General features: G+C 41.7%; 2 protein-coding genes across 2 annotated transcripts; both read right to left on the reverse strand.

Moving 5' to 3' along the window:
* Positions 1-2,534: 2,534 nt before the first annotated feature.
* LOC109463696 (trace amine-associated receptor 9-like) lies at positions 2,535-7,210 on the reverse strand. Its single transcript, XM_019760547.1, has 6 exons — positions 7,193-7,210; positions 6,510-6,839; positions 5,140-5,237; positions 4,531-4,632; positions 3,721-3,910; positions 2,535-3,248 (listed from the first exon to the last, which is right to left on the reverse strand). Exons 1-6 carry the CDS (start codon positions 7,208-7,210, stop codon positions 2,802-2,804), a joined length of 1,185 nt encoding a protein of 394 aa, XP_019616106.1. The 3' UTR covers positions 2,535-2,801.
* Positions 7,211-8,693: 1,483 nt separating this feature from the next.
* Positions 8,694-14,477, reverse strand: LOC109463697 (5-hydroxytryptamine receptor 4-like). Its single transcript, XM_019760548.1, has 5 exons — positions 14,172-14,477; positions 12,019-12,116; positions 11,107-11,208; positions 9,524-9,713; positions 8,694-9,140 (listed from the first exon to the last, which is right to left on the reverse strand). The coding sequence occupies exons 1-5, from the start codon at positions 14,475-14,477 to the stop codon at positions 8,694-8,696; spliced, it is 1,143 nt and encodes a 380-aa protein (XP_019616107.1).
* Between the last annotated feature and the right edge of the window lie 543 nt (positions 14,478-15,020).

Below are 15,020 nucleotides of genomic sequence, written 5' to 3' on the forward strand. Positions count from 1 at the left end.
TAACAACTGCACGTTTGATCTTTTGATTATTAATGAAATGTAAACATCAACATTTTGAAGGAATAAATTTTGCACAGCACTTGAAATGTTAAGTGTTTGTCTTTTCTGTCGTTCAGAATGTAGCATATCCTATGAGTGAAAATATTACAATTGATATCAGGAAAGAAACAAAGTATTTTGGTAGATTCTCAAGGGGGTGGCATATCCGATTGTCTGTGCCCAGATATAGGATTCCTTTTTTTTTTCAATTTCAGCTTTCATAACAATCGTAGCCTCAAGTTATGTAGGGCCACACCAAATAAATTTTATGGATGACGTCCTTTGGAGACCCTAAATCTAATGCGAGAGGGCGAAAAAAAAACAAGAAGGGCCCTAAAAAATAAGAGGCCTAGATCAGAAAAATATTAAGAGACGACAAATGTTAGGACACAAATTGAATGAAGTGACACAGTGTAACAAGCAAGAAGTCTTTTATTCATCACCAAAACAGCAATAAATCAGGTGGAACAGCAGTTGTCGTCCTGTCCTGTTTCCGCGTTACAGGTTTCACGTCAATCTGACGATTTGCGGCACTGTCCTGACTCTTTGGTCATAATTATAGGAAGCGGAATTTCTTTTTCTTGGTGTGGCCTAGTCAGAGAACCAATCTACAATCCACACGTTTCATTTTCTCCAAGACGAATTGGTCTGCACGGAATGGGAGCATCGGAGACAATTTCTAGAAGAAGAGTAGAGAAAGCTACATATTAATGTGCGTGCTTTGCTTCATATGCGCATATCTTTTTGCAGCTCCAATACTAACAATACATGTATAATACTATAACAGAGGAAAGCAAACGTTCGCCGTTTCCCCCTAAATTTTACATCTGAAACTAAATTTCACGCACCAGGTGATACTATTGAGTTTAATTGAGAATATCCTTGTAACAATACACAAAGAACACAAAAACTAGAAGTAGATAATTTACCTTTAGTATAGTACTGTGGCGAATGTAGCCGGCAGCCATTTTCCTTGTCCTTGGTGCTGAATCGCCTTCATGTAAATTAACCACGCTATTTTACCAATTTACCGCCGTCCTAAAGAGTTTAACACCTTACCAAGGCTTCCTTTTTGCGACTTTATGTTTTTCCAGTTTGCTACCGATTTAATTATCGTCACCTTGACCAAAACAATGCTCAGAAAACCCCGTAGTTTTACGTGTGAAATTCGGCCAAACAATAACAAAGTTAACTATGCTAGTGTTCTGCTGCCCTCTTCTTGTTCTGACTCCCTTGTGCGGACACCAAAAAGTAGGTGATCAACAGAGCCCGAGTTACCAGTAAGTACTGTATTTTACATGACCAGTTTTCAACTCTGGGTGGAAACGTTGTAGAGCTATATTTTGAAGTGAGAGCTAGACAATTTTACGGTGCGAACCGGGTTCTTGGTGGACGTTGCCGTATATATATGGGGGAGGGGGGTGTTTCAGTTGTCATAGCGACGCTCTGTAAACGTTCGAAGCGTTGCGAAGAACGTCAAAATTCTTGGAGGTCTGTGTAAGAGTTACAGGAACCCAAAATACTTATCAGAAGTCTGAAATGTTTGATTTCTTGTTTGTGACAATATGTTTTTCTCTGTTGATGTAGGCACTTCACTTGGAAGGTCCTTTCGTGCCTTGTCATGATCAGAGAGCCGAGAGTTTGTCAATTGGCATCATAAAATTGATTTTTTTCTACATCGTCAAATGGTTATCCCAGGGAGGCTGACAATTTAAGGTGTAATATCTTTTGTCTTCGTTATCCTCCGTGTCCATTTTGATACCCTTATGTGTCCTGAACAACAGTTTATTGATTCAATTAATGGTAATGATAATGTTTGCTATCATTCACATTGTCACATTGCCATATTTCTAATTGGTAGACTCAATTGAAATAGTTTAATGGTCCTCATAGCACAACCTTTCTTATTATTACTGTAAAGTTGTAATTTCTCTCTAGTACGTTGTACTCTGTACATTCGTGCATTTATCCCCCCGGGAATGAACATGCAATAAATAAAAGTTTCAGTTATACCATGTCCGCCCGTCGAAGCGCCGCCTACATTCATGTATATCACATCTTGTCCGTTATAAGGAAGTTAAAGATATATACAAACATCATATGAAAAAGACACACGCATGTGAATTTGACAACATTTGTGAAAGGCGTCCATTTGATTTCATTTATTTAATTTTTATTGGTATTATAACAATACAAAACACGTGGTGTCGTGGCCTACACACAAAACATTACAGAACACATAATACTATATATATACTGAAAATAATTAGTCCCTACCTATCACAAAGAAGACAATAAATTCACTCTAAAAACAGCATAATCAAATACAGTCTAACTACTAATGCCAGTCCATTTCCATCGTCCGGGACGTCGACTGATTTTCTTGCCATCCTAGTTATTACACGGGGAAACATCTATGAAAACCGACTGACGAACTAGCAAATTGTCTCTTCTGTCTTTGGTGTTAGTCAATGTCCTCCCCAATTTCCCCCGAAATGGAAGCTGCTTCATGGGGATTTCCTCCAAACCGGGCGCCGATGTCTTGTCAATGTTCTCCCAGGCCACAAGCCTCCTGCCCCCGCTGCCAGCCCGTGCCTGTACGGGTGGTGTCCTGACATCCACCCGACCTACAGGTACCACGGCCAGCACACACGTACGTACGGCCACGATGACCCTCTTCTTGGGCCACGTTCCGGTTCGACTGATTTTCTTGCCATCTTGACTATTACACGGGGAAACATCTATAAAAATCGACTGACGAACTAGCAAACTGTCTCTTCTGTGTGCTCTGTGGTGTTAGTCAATGTCCTGCCCATTTCCCGCGAAGCTGCTATGGGGATTTCTTCCAAACCGGGCGCCGATGTCTTGTCAATGTTCTCCCAGGCCACAAGCCTCCTGTCCCCGCTGCCAGCCCGTGCCTGTACGGGCGGTGTCCTGACATCCACCCGCCCGGCTGGTAGTGCAGTCAGCGCACACGTACGTACGGCCACGATGACTTTCTTTGCTTCCTCCCGGAACGCCCTGTTCAGCCCGCTGTAGATGAAGACGTTGAGGATCCCGTTACACCCGTACAGCCACAGCAGGGCGAACTCCACGTCAGGGTGGGTCGGGTACTCCAACATGTGCTGCCAGACGGCCAGGGCGCAGTACGGCACCCACGTCAGGCAGAACGCGAAGGTGATGGCGGCCGTCGTCTTGGCGCCCTGAAGCTTTAGAATGAATGAAGACCTTTATTGTACCCACTGGATTAAGTACAGGTCACAACAAAAGGATGGAATACAGATAACGTTACATATATATATACATCGTTAAGTAGCTATAATTGAGTAATTAAGTAAATTCGGTTTCTTCTCGTTTCTTAGTAATGGCAAAAAGGTAAGAACAGGTATGTTTCAATATAGAAGGTTTGTCTAAGCTCATTAGAAATATATAAATTTATCTGTACAGCTTAGATATATGAAGAAGGGGAACATAGATTGTATCAGATTATAAAGATCTACTCTCTCTTTGTTGTATAGTTTATATTCTGTTACAAAATGTTTCTCATCTTCCATTCTTCCTAGATCACAGTACCGACATATTCATTGTTCTAGGGGAGAGCGCACTCTTTCTAAACTTTGTTTATACTTATAAAACTCTAATTAACGTTAAATCGTGATAATTAGACTTATTTCTTTTCACCTTGTCTTCCGTAGCCTTCGGGTTGTAGTGGTAGATGTTCTTGAGATGACGCAGGGCGACGGCGTACACTTTACAGTGCAGCACGCCCACCACCAGGACTACAGAAGCCAGGAACGCGATGGCGAACCCCAGTGGAACCACTCCGCCGAAGTCCAGAGCACACAGCATGGCGTTGGGCAAGTAGCGAAACCTACAGGAACGAAAATTAATGGAGCCATGTAACTTGTTGTTTTGTTGTTTATTTATTCGCAGTTTAATTAAAAATAATAACGTTAAATACATAAGCAAGTATACATGAATATCAATGAGATATAACAGTGCAAGGAAAGCCGATATACTAAACGCCTCCCTTTTAATATCAACCTACAAAAAAAACTAATTCAATCAATTAAACAAAAGTTGGGTAATAGATATAATAAATGGGAAAAATTGTGAGAACTAAGCACAATGTAGAAGAATACAGTAATCTTATAACAGTAAATTGAAAGTTTTGTCGTCAAAAATGAACTGATACCTCCGTGAACTATCGGAAGTATCTATTTTTAGTAACAGTGCCAGATAGTGAAGCGACCAGAATAGGATTGAACCGGAGCTAGAATATCTGTATCTCTATATCGGTGGTATAACCGCACTTCGGTGAAACACATCAGCTTCAGCCTCTCGGCGTAACACATGTACATCACCTTCGCATGCATGCGGCGCGGCGTCAGCTGGCTTTATCACACCGAACGACCTGTTGCACCTGACATTTTTTACATCTAATTGCAGGAGTTGTTCAACGCCATCTAGGATTCCAGTCTGAAGACTCACCTCCCATCGCCGAAGATGGAGACAGCGAAGCTAACAGCGGGGAGAACCCAGGCCGCCGTTATCATGGCCGTGCACAGCTTCGGGCCCATGATGCTCTGGTACCTTTTCATACAGAGACAGAGACACCGTTGTTGGGTGATGAGATAACCTTTTCTGGGACCTTTGACCTAATCCACTGTCAGTGTGCTCGATGTGTCTAGAGTTTGAAAATAGCTACAGAAAATAGCGACATCATAAACGTTGTTGAACAGGAAATTATACCTATATTGCGCTAAGTTTACTACCAACTATTACAACATCCATTTATCGCTGAAACAACTCTGAATTGTACAAATGGTTTTGATTCAGTGGGAACACATAAAAGGAATGAAATACTTCACTGCATCAAAGTAAAAGTCAAAACTGTACAATAAATCAGAGTCCTGTCTTGTCTCCTCTCTTCATATTTATCTGCCATCCACATTTTTGCCCATTTTTGGCATGTTGACCACTGTCAAAATTTCTTGTTTTTTTTTCAAAATCAGACGAAAATCAATGCGCGCGTTGATGTCATCCATAAAATTAAAATTAACTTGCTGTGGCCTAAAAAAAAGAAACAGGAAGTCTTACTTCATGGCGTGGACGATGAGGATGTACCGATTGACGGCCAGGCCGACCAATGAGAGAGTAGAAGCCAGTGCGCAGACGCTGGAAAAGTATGTCGTCACCTACAAGGTCAAAATTCAGGAAAAATAACAAAATTACAGTAAGAAACAAAAACGTTTCTGTCAAGACAGAATTTTTTACCAAACTAGGAATGCCTAGACCCTACCTATTTCTTCTAACCCTAAAAGTCTCCAGACTTGAACAAAAATCTCAAGGAAAAAAGGTATTCAATAATATTATAACATCACTCGTTTAAAATCCTTTTTCCTTGAATATAATGGTTCCCAGTGCTTGCTGCGAAACGCAACTGTAACGCCAACTCTTAAATAGCCATTATTATTTTAATCTTACAACATTTCATGACTAGACATGCTGACGGCACACTCATGTTATATCAACGTAATTTATGCCGCAACGCAGAGGGCAAATACAGGACAGGACAATATTCATTTTCACTTGAGTTACATGTAAGTGAGGAAATTCATGATAAGTGCCTTTCCCAAGGGCGCAAGATACATGTAGGTGGCATATCACTTATCAGGACTCGAACCCGGGGCCTCTTGGTTCGAGCACTCTGCCGTTACGCCACACGACCCCATAATAGCCATTAAATAACATCATTAAGACACATTTCACAGAATCCATGGTTACTATTTGTGACTCTGTCCCGATAATTTCTTTGGCAAATTATATGCCCCATCTTGGCAATAACCATAATTTAGATGCCATACTGTATTCTAGTGACCGCGTAACACCTCGGACAAATCATGTACTGTATTTCTCTAATCTGCGTAATGTTTGTACCATGGAACGGCATATTTGCAAGACGACGCACTTGGATACAGCATACACAATGTAGTGCCGTATGATGTTGGAATAAATTAGGCCGAGCGTTTCGAAACATACAGAATATGTTGCTTAGAAGTATCGTATTCAAGCTGATGTGTTACGCCGAAGTGGGTTATACCAGCTATACAGATGCAGACAGATATTCCTAGATGACTAACCTTCATAAATGTATACAGAATGTTAGAGCTTTCTAATCTGAAATTGTCATCTCGTCTCTAGCTTTGCTAAATTCAATGGGGTAGATCCCACGAGACAAAACCCCCTCCCATTTCGTGGAAAGGACACCATCCTAGTTTGTACCCACACAACCTGTAGAGCCTTAGTGTGGAATAATACGATTTCTCGTACAACGAGACAATCGCAGATCCGACACAACTATTTCCTTTAAAAGTCTTGCAGCTGAATATTGTACGACAAAACCACAACAATGCGTCTGTCCTCAATTTGCAGTCGTATGTCTATCGTACGATGTACGCTTTACTCACCATACAGAGCGTCTGTCCGTACGTCCAGTGGCCTGTCCAGGCCGGCCGGACGCTGAAGGGGATGACCAGGAGACCCGGTAACATGTCGGCGCACGCCAGGGAGACGGTCAGGTAGCCCGTGTAGTTCCTCAGCGCCGCGGACCTCAGGATCACCACCACCACGAAGACGTTCCCCAGGACGAGCCCCAGCCCGATCAGGCTGACGAGCGTCGCCTTCAGCTCGGCGGGGAGAACCGTGAGCCAGCCCGCCTCGGCCGGTGAGGTGTCCGTCGCCGTACCGTTCGTATCACCTGCCAGCCCGGTCCCGTTCATGATCCCAGCTAGGCTATCCTACACTTCAGCACCGAAGCCTTCCCAATGTCCAACGATGGTTGGAAATGCACATTTATATACCCTTTCCTCACACGTTATAAAATCTTTTCTTTCGCGTGTTACACAACGTGGTATATCGTTTGATTGAAAATCCATCGAGGGCCTATAATATGCAACTCTTCAAAAGGAATGGCCAGGAGAAGAAAACAATCTGCCCTTTCAAACTGTTGATTCCATCAAGTCTACCGATTGTGGTTAATAACTCAATCTTGTTTCAACTCACAGCGATCGCATTTTGTGTGATGCCGCAAATTAAAATTCAATTATTTTCGATGGTTGCATAATAATAGAATTATTCCTGTGAATCACACGTTCGGTAATCTTGTCATGGCTCAAAGAAAATGACATGATTGCGTGTTTTGAAAACGTTGATGAAACACTCTATATGACTGAACAATCGTCCATTAATTCTACTTATGCAATGATACAATGATGTTTTGTAAGAATCTTATCTAAAGGTTCAGATGGATTCGAGTACCTAGCAGGTCTCAGTGTTGTGAAAGTGATCTCGAACCAGTTTAGCTCACTGAAGAACTAAGGCCATGTTGATTTGATTATATATGGATGACATCCGCGCGCGCATGAATTTTCGGCCGTTTCAAAAAAAAAAAGTTTTCAACCATACTGTAAATCGTACAAAACAGTTGCAAAATGAGCAAAAATATACCGTAAGTTACCAAAAAAACCATACCAATGTCGTAGAATGCCAAAATCAAACGAAAAAAGACGAAATTGTAAAGAAATGAACTTAAAGACTAGATTATTCGCCAAACCATATTCTGTCCCATTTGTTCAACCCTCATGACCACGTAGATTTCATAATGAAAACAACTTTTTTTTTTGCAAAACTTTTTTTTTTATTCGCACGCGCGCATCAATTTTGGGGTTCCCGGAGGATGTCATACATATAATCAAATCAACATGGCCTAATCTTCTATTGGTCGTGACAGAGAAGACAGACGTTAATTGAGCAGTGGACCACAGCTTAACGTCCCATCCTAAGGACTGCGACCCTAAACAGTAGCGTGCGTGTTAGGTGAGCGACATCAGCCCTTAGGAATAAAGGCACTTTACACACCTTTCCTCACTTCGCTCAGGTGAAAGTATTGTATTGTCCCGTGTTGGTGGCGGCATTAATATAAGTTTAAAAAAACTTGCTTGAGTGTGCCCTCACCACGTCTTGTGATTACATGTTGGAATATATAAAAAAAGTGCCAGTGCTCAAAGTAACAGTGCCAGTGTTTGGACACAGTATCAACGATAACCCGAAAGGCCCGGTGGGTGTCTGGGGATCGAACCCGGGACCTCTTGGTTCCGAGCCGATCTTTTTACTATTACGCCACACGATGCCAGATAGAGACTAAATAATAAATGAAAGACCTTTATTGTACGTTTATGCTCTAACAAGCTAAGTACAGGTCGTCATGAATGGACAAGGAAAAGGATACAGCAATGATACTTAAACTATACATACTAATGTGATCTACTATTTACATGTTCAACTTCTTCTCGCTTCTTGACGCAGTTATAGGCGTACGAGGATATAGAACTAATGACACATGGTTTGTCAAGTTTTAATGAATGAATTAAGACTTTTATTGCACATTTCTGCCACACTTGGCTAAGTACAGGTCACAACAAAACAAGATGAACGGACACTGTTAACAGATACAAAATTAACTAACTATCGTTATATACATTCAACTTCTGCTCGCTTTACAGTTATTGTAGAAATAAAGGTACAGATCTGTTTTTCGATGGGGTGGTTTGTCCAGTCGCATTAGGAATATGAATTTTTGATAGCGAGGTGACTCAAAGTCCAGTTTGGTGTGGTCCAAACTCGCTGATAATGTCCAGCTCTCTGACAATGTCCAGTTCTTTCATGAGGATGTCCTCCTTGGTTTGTGTTGGAGTGGTGTCGACTGTTCGTGCGCTGGAACCGGTGATGCCAGAACGGGCTTGTGGGGAGGGCGATGTGATGGCGTCCTCTCTACGGGGCCCGGTGGCTTCATTCAGGCACTGCAGCACGGAGGTACAGAGGGAGGCGAGCAGCTTCTTGGCCTGTTCACGGAACGCCCTGTTCAGCCCGCTGTAGATGAAGACGTTGACGATCCCGTGGCAGGGGAAAAGCCACAGCAGGGCGAACTCCACGTCAGGGTGGGTCGGGTACTCCAACATGTGCTGCCAGACGGCCAGGACGCAGTACGGCACCCACGTCAGGCAGAACGCGAAGGTGATGGCGGCCGTCGTCTTGGCGCCCTGAAGCTTTAAAAGAGAGATAGATTTTTTTTCACGCGCACCGTTTGAAATACACTTCAGTTTCTATTTGTCACAAAGAAGCAGCTATGTCAATTTAGCTGAATAGACCGATCCAGAGTGTACATCACAATTAGCAATTAGCGGTTCGACCAATGAGAGAGTGGCTTCATGTTCGTAAAATATTTGCATATTTATGTTTTGACGGAGGTGGGCGGGGCTTAAGGATCGGTCTATTGAGTTGTGACCGTCAGACATAACATCAATCTGTTATACTTACACCAATAAAATATTACCTCGCACACTTGCTAAACGTTGTATACACTTATAAAACTCTACTTAATTATAAAGTTAAATTGTGATTTATTTCTTTTATTTCTTTTTACCTTGTCTTCCGTGGCGTGAGGGTTGTAGTGGTAGATATTCTTGAGATGACGCCGCGCCACTGCGTACACTTTACAGTGAAGAACGCTCACCACAAGGACCAGGACTGCGACGAAAGCGATGCCGCAAGCCAGGTCAATCGGCCCGGCGAAGTCAAAAGTGCAGTGCGCAGCGTTGGGTAAGAAATGGTACCTGGAAAGAAAAATAATTATAAACTAGAAAGGTAACATTTGCAAAGCAAATGCATAATGTTTACCTTCGCATATGGTCTGCTCTGCTAATTCTTACTCAAACACGTTCATAAATGGTGACAGAAGTCTAAATTCCTCCTACAATAAAATTGCAACATTACGTAACCCAACAGTTACCATGGTGACAATGAAAATGAGTTTGGAACGGAAGAAGAAACAGAGCAACAATATATCCTTCGGTAAACATAACTAAGGAAAAAATTATATTTTTATCCGCTAGATCTAATAATAATATATTAATATTGTGAAAATCAAGCTAGCAATCTCTTGCATCGTACCTACATTTGTAGGAGGGATGTAATAAAATATCATGAAAAATGTGATTTTCCTGAGGCAGCATAATAATGGCCACCGTATGTGGTCTATCCCATACATCCCATGCATTTATATCCCCAATTATCCTTTACTGTGTTTTCATGCTGTTGCCAGGCTACATTACAGGCTTTAACTCGTACCCTCAAGGCAGCTCAAAATAAAATGATAAGAATAATGAACTGTGATATATATATATATATATAGGAGAAAAAATGTCAGTACATCCCCGAAGGTAGAGCTTCATTTGGAAGTTTAAATCAGGTTATGTTTTATTGCAAATTCGTGCCCGGAGGCTAATTGCAAATCATAAACATACAACAGTATTGAAACAGATTATATTATTATACAATAGTATCTACATGATGAAAAATACTTGACTAAAACTATAGCTATGTCTGAAGGGTTTGACTTCTCTTTTGTAAACCATGGAAGACGTAATGTCCCACCTTTTCTAAAATTTGTGGGTTTTGGGAAGTTAACAGAAAAATAGTTTTTTCATTGTCTGTAAGTTTGAGAAATTGGGATAAATTGTAGAAGTTTGAATATACCAGACGTGATGTACTGTGCCTAAGGTTTGCTCGTTCTCTCACAAGCAGTGAGAAATACCGTACGTGCTTGGCTGCCATCACAGAGGGGGATGTCCACAATAGAACACTTAGGAACAGTACGAAACTGACAGTGCCGGGCACGGCATACATGTATGCTAAACAGTACCCTACCAAATTGTGTTCGCCTGCTGAATGACAATAAATGTTAATTAATGTTATAACAGAATTTGTGATATACTAGTGATTTGCTAGGATTTGTGACTTATTATTAATTCTTATTTGTAATGTGTAATGCTTAAGTCATGATAATATTTGAAGGACATATTTGTGTACAGAAACCGCAATTCAGCACTGGTGCTACAACGTTTTTCTAATATTGAATAAACCACTCTCTCTCTCTCTCTCTCTCTCTCTCTCTTTTCTCTCCAACAACGTGCAATCACAGAGAAACATCGTCTGAGAAAACCTCACCTTTTGTGTTCGAAGATTTTGGTAGAGAAGCTGAGGACAGGCAGGATCCAGGCAGCACCAATCATGGCGACGCACAGCTTCGTTCCTATGATGCTCTGGTACCTTTTGAATATTATAGAAAATAGACATCTATAAGAAAAACCATCAAGTCTACTAGACACTGTATGTGCTATTTAGTAGATTAGATGGAAAGTCATGTCTAGTGATTAAAACATTCAGAAGACCGGATGGAATCCTAGTTCAGCACCAAGGACGGAGTATGGAGTTGTATTGGAGATACCACTTTAAATTCGCTGACGACCAAACTGTTTGCCTCAATTGTATAATATGGAAGGTAGTACAACACAAAGTGGTAACGCACTCAACTAGCTCATACTTATTTTTGAATGAAAGGGGCTTAATAATATCCTTATAGTTTGGTACAATTCGGCACTATAAAGACACTATCCTTTCTGGTATCTCCATCAATCGCTCAGGTTGAAGATCTCGTTACAAGAATACAACAAAAAGTGTCTGTTCCTTGTTCTTCGTCAGAAGAACCAAGTGGACATTCGATAAGGCCCAATGAATACTGATGAAAAATTTTCAGTCACAGATGAAGCGATGTGTCTTTTGTAAGCCAACGTAGTCATGGTAGTAAAACATTTCAAAGAATAAGTCAGGGAATCAGACACTGGACAAGTCCATTTCTAAAAGCATTCTTACTCAAACACATTCATATATATATCTAGTGACAGTAGTCTACACCCCTCCTTATATAACCCAACACCAGTTACCATGGTGAAAGACGGTCTGGTTCAGGTCATTGACCAGGTCAGTGTTTGGAACAGAAGAAGAAACAGATCAAAAACAATAGTTTTTCCTTCGGTAAACGGAAAAAGGACGGCACACGTGAAGCCGTGGAAGTCTTACTTCATGGCGTGGACGATGAGGATGTACCGGTTGACGGCGAGGGCGACCAGGGAGAAGGTAGACGCCAGGGCGGAGACACAAGAGAAGAACGCTGTCAGCTGTAAGAAACAAGAAACTTTAACTTTAAAAATGTCACAGAATACTAAATGTTTAGCCAGTACATGAACACAGTCTTTTAAAGATAAAAAAACAGCTTCCAGTTTAATTCCGGACTTCCAGTTTAATTTGGGACTAATTCCCATATCTCAGCAACCTTATAATACATCTAGATGGGCCAATATCATAAACTATAAGTAAAAATAATGTAAGAAATGTGTAGACGTATCAGCCATTGAGGACCCCTTGGGGATTAACCTGCAGAATTCTGCAGAATTCTGAGAATTGCAGCCAGAATTCTACAGAATTGGGTTAATCCCCATATGCTACATATTTTTTCGGTAAACATATTGTTTTTACTCAATTTCCTCTTCTCCAAACACTAACCTCTGACCTGGCCAATGACATGATTTGTTGATGTCTGTCACCATGGTGACTGGTGTTGGGTTACATAATGTTGCAAACTTCATGGTCTGCTCTGCTCCTGTCACCATATATATATTAGTAGTACATGTATGTGAATATGTTTGAGTAAGAATTAACAGGGCAGACCATGTCCGAAGGTAAACATTATGCATTTGCTTTGCAAATGTTACTTCTCTAGTTTTACATAATTTTCACCTATGGTTTACAATATTATCCCATCTAGATGTACACAATGTACGGTTGCTGGGACATGGGAATTATTTCGGAATTACACTGGAAGTCCGGAATTAAAGTGGAGGCCTAGGATTACTCAACTAGTAGGAAATTTCATCCTTTCAAAATCTTCGAACATATGGCAAGGTGGTCTTACGGTTAGGGTTGTTGACTAAAAATCTAAACGTTTTTGGTTTGCATGTATCACTATAGCAGGCAGATGTCTGTATATGATCTTTATTACTTTTGTCAGAAGGTTATGTGTTTAGGTACACCATACATAGGGGTTGCTGTTTTTTTCAATCGGTTATAACTTTGGGTGTACGTGGTGCATGTATCTGTATGATATTTGGTAGGTAGGATGAGGTTGGGAAAAAGAAGGTCAAGGTCAATTTCGTGTACTCTAGCGGTTGTGTAAGGTACTGTATCGGGGTACATTGGTATGTTATCTCGTGCTGTGGACGTGCTATGGTCTTGATTTTTGAGGGGGACATAGATGTTTGGGCAGTAAGTATCTGGCGTGGTTTTCAGCGAAATAGAAGTCATCGACCTCTTGTTATTATTATGATATCTGCACGCATGGCGACGGCAGATTTTATTACAAAGAGCTACCGCTCACGTATTAGTTCTTTTAAGAACATCTATGCCTACACACATACGTTAGACGCACTCATCAAACCAATGCACGCTAAAAAACAGGCAAAGTCAGGCAGAGATCTGAGCTTTATATGGGGAACTACAAAAGACAATATATTTCAGACCCTCCCGCTATTTTCCGTTATGGACTTCAGGGACCCTCCTCATAGAGTCTCAAGAATAACAAAAATATGACCGAGAATTACAACTAGTATATCGTCAAAAGCGCGCTATCACAAAATAAGCGTATTCTAGAGCATTGGCCCTTCTACAAATATTTGCGATTGCTACCCAGATAATTCGGATTAAGATATGGACATATAGGTTTTATAATTCCCTATAGCAAAGGATCACTAGTTTTGCAGACCAAAAGGTGTGTTAATTCAACACCTATCATACATACATGTACAAAACATAAGCCGATTAGGACAACCTCAGTCGCTGCACAAAATCCATTAAAGCATGCGTAAGGAGTGATTAAAATAGGATTCCGTGCAGTGAATGTTCGAACCTCTACCCTGGTTCCCTGGTTTTGTCATGCAAGGATTATAAAATACGATATCGATTCACGCAATTTCAAATGCTCTTTCTTGGTGTGCATATAATGAATGAATAAAAGACCTTTATTGTACGTTTGCGCTCTTACAAGCCGAGTACAGGTCATGGATAAACAGGGAAAAAGAAAACAGCAATAACACAATTCATACCAATATGATCTAATATTTACAGGTTTAACTTCTTCTCACTTCTTGAGGCAGTTATAGATGTTTGATAACACCTACCATACAGAGCGTCTGTCCGTACGTCCAGTGGCCTGTCCAGGCCGGCCGGACGCTGAAGGGGATGACCAGGAGACCCGGTAACATGTCGGCGCACGCCAGGGAGACGGTCAGGTAGCCCGTGTAGTTCCTCAGCGCCGCGGACCTCAGGATCACCACCACCACGAAGACGTTCCCCAGGACGAGCCCCAGCCCGATCAGGCTGACGAGCGTCGCCTTCAGTTCGGCGGGGAGCACCTCGACCCAGTCCGCCAAGGGCACAGACGCCGTCCCGTTAGAATCGTTCGCAAGTTCACCAGATCCGTTCATCTTTGCTGATCACCTCACCTCACCTCACCTATACCTTGATTTCGTTGAGGGTATTTAGAGCACCGTGACTTGATCCACTACCCTAGCTCTACCACTACACTACCCTGTCCTCCGCCGCTCTTATGGCTTCAGCTAAGCTCAATCCACTCTTTGATGTTGTCTTCCCACCTCTTTCTCTGCCTACCGCTTTTCGAAATCTGTTCCGTTGCTCGAAAAACAAGACACTTAGAATTAACCTGCCAAATATTATGCCAGCGGGCGACTCGATACTACTCGTCACCTTGAAACATCTGGACGATTAGTTTTGAAATGACTCCAAGAGTTTGCAAGAGGAGGGATGAGTGGATGCACTTGCTCTAACCAGACGACAAGTATTCCCAGCCACGTGTCGTTCGTTCCCAGCGGCGAATGGGCCAACAGGTCTTTGATGACAACTGACACACGTCACGTGTACTAGTAATCACGTTATTTTCACGTTTTTTTTCGCGTTTGTATGTAAGGCCAAAGCAAGAAAATTTTATGGATGACATCCTCCGCAGACTC

This window comes from Branchiostoma belcheri, unplaced genomic scaffold (genome assembly GCF_001625305.1).
Source record: "Branchiostoma belcheri isolate BF01 breed outbred unplaced genomic scaffold, Haploidv18h27 scaffold13, whole genome shotgun sequence".
NCBI lineage: Eukaryota > Metazoa > Chordata > Leptocardii > Amphioxiformes > Branchiostomatidae > Branchiostoma > Branchiostoma belcheri.

What these genes read in the sequence shown, in the direction of transcription:
- LOC109463696 (XM_019760547.1), bottom strand. An exon ending in ACGGACAGACGCTCTGTATG is followed by an intron (nt 5,238 to 6,509) that starts GTGAGTAAAGCG and finishes TTGACCTTGTAG; the next exon opens with GTGACGACATACTTTTCCAG. An exon ending in CGAAGGCTACGGAAGACAAG is followed by an intron (nt 3,249 to 3,720) that starts GTGAAAAGAAAT and finishes TTCATTCTAAAG; the next exon opens with CTTCAGGGCGCCAAGACGAC.
- LOC109463697 (XM_019760548.1), bottom strand. Translation starts at nt 14,477, where the DNA reads ATGAACGGATCTGGTGAACTTGCGAACGATTCTAACGGGACGGCGTCT. An exon ending in AAAATCTTCGAACACAAAAG is followed by an intron (nt 9,714 to 11,106) that starts GTGAGGTTTTCT and finishes TTTTCTTTCCAG; the next exon opens with GTACCATTTCTTACCCAACG. An exon ending in CTCACGCCACGGAAGACAAG is followed by an intron (nt 9,141 to 9,523) that starts GTAAAAAGAAAT and finishes TTAAAGCTTCAG; the next exon opens with GGCGCCAAGACGACGGCCGC.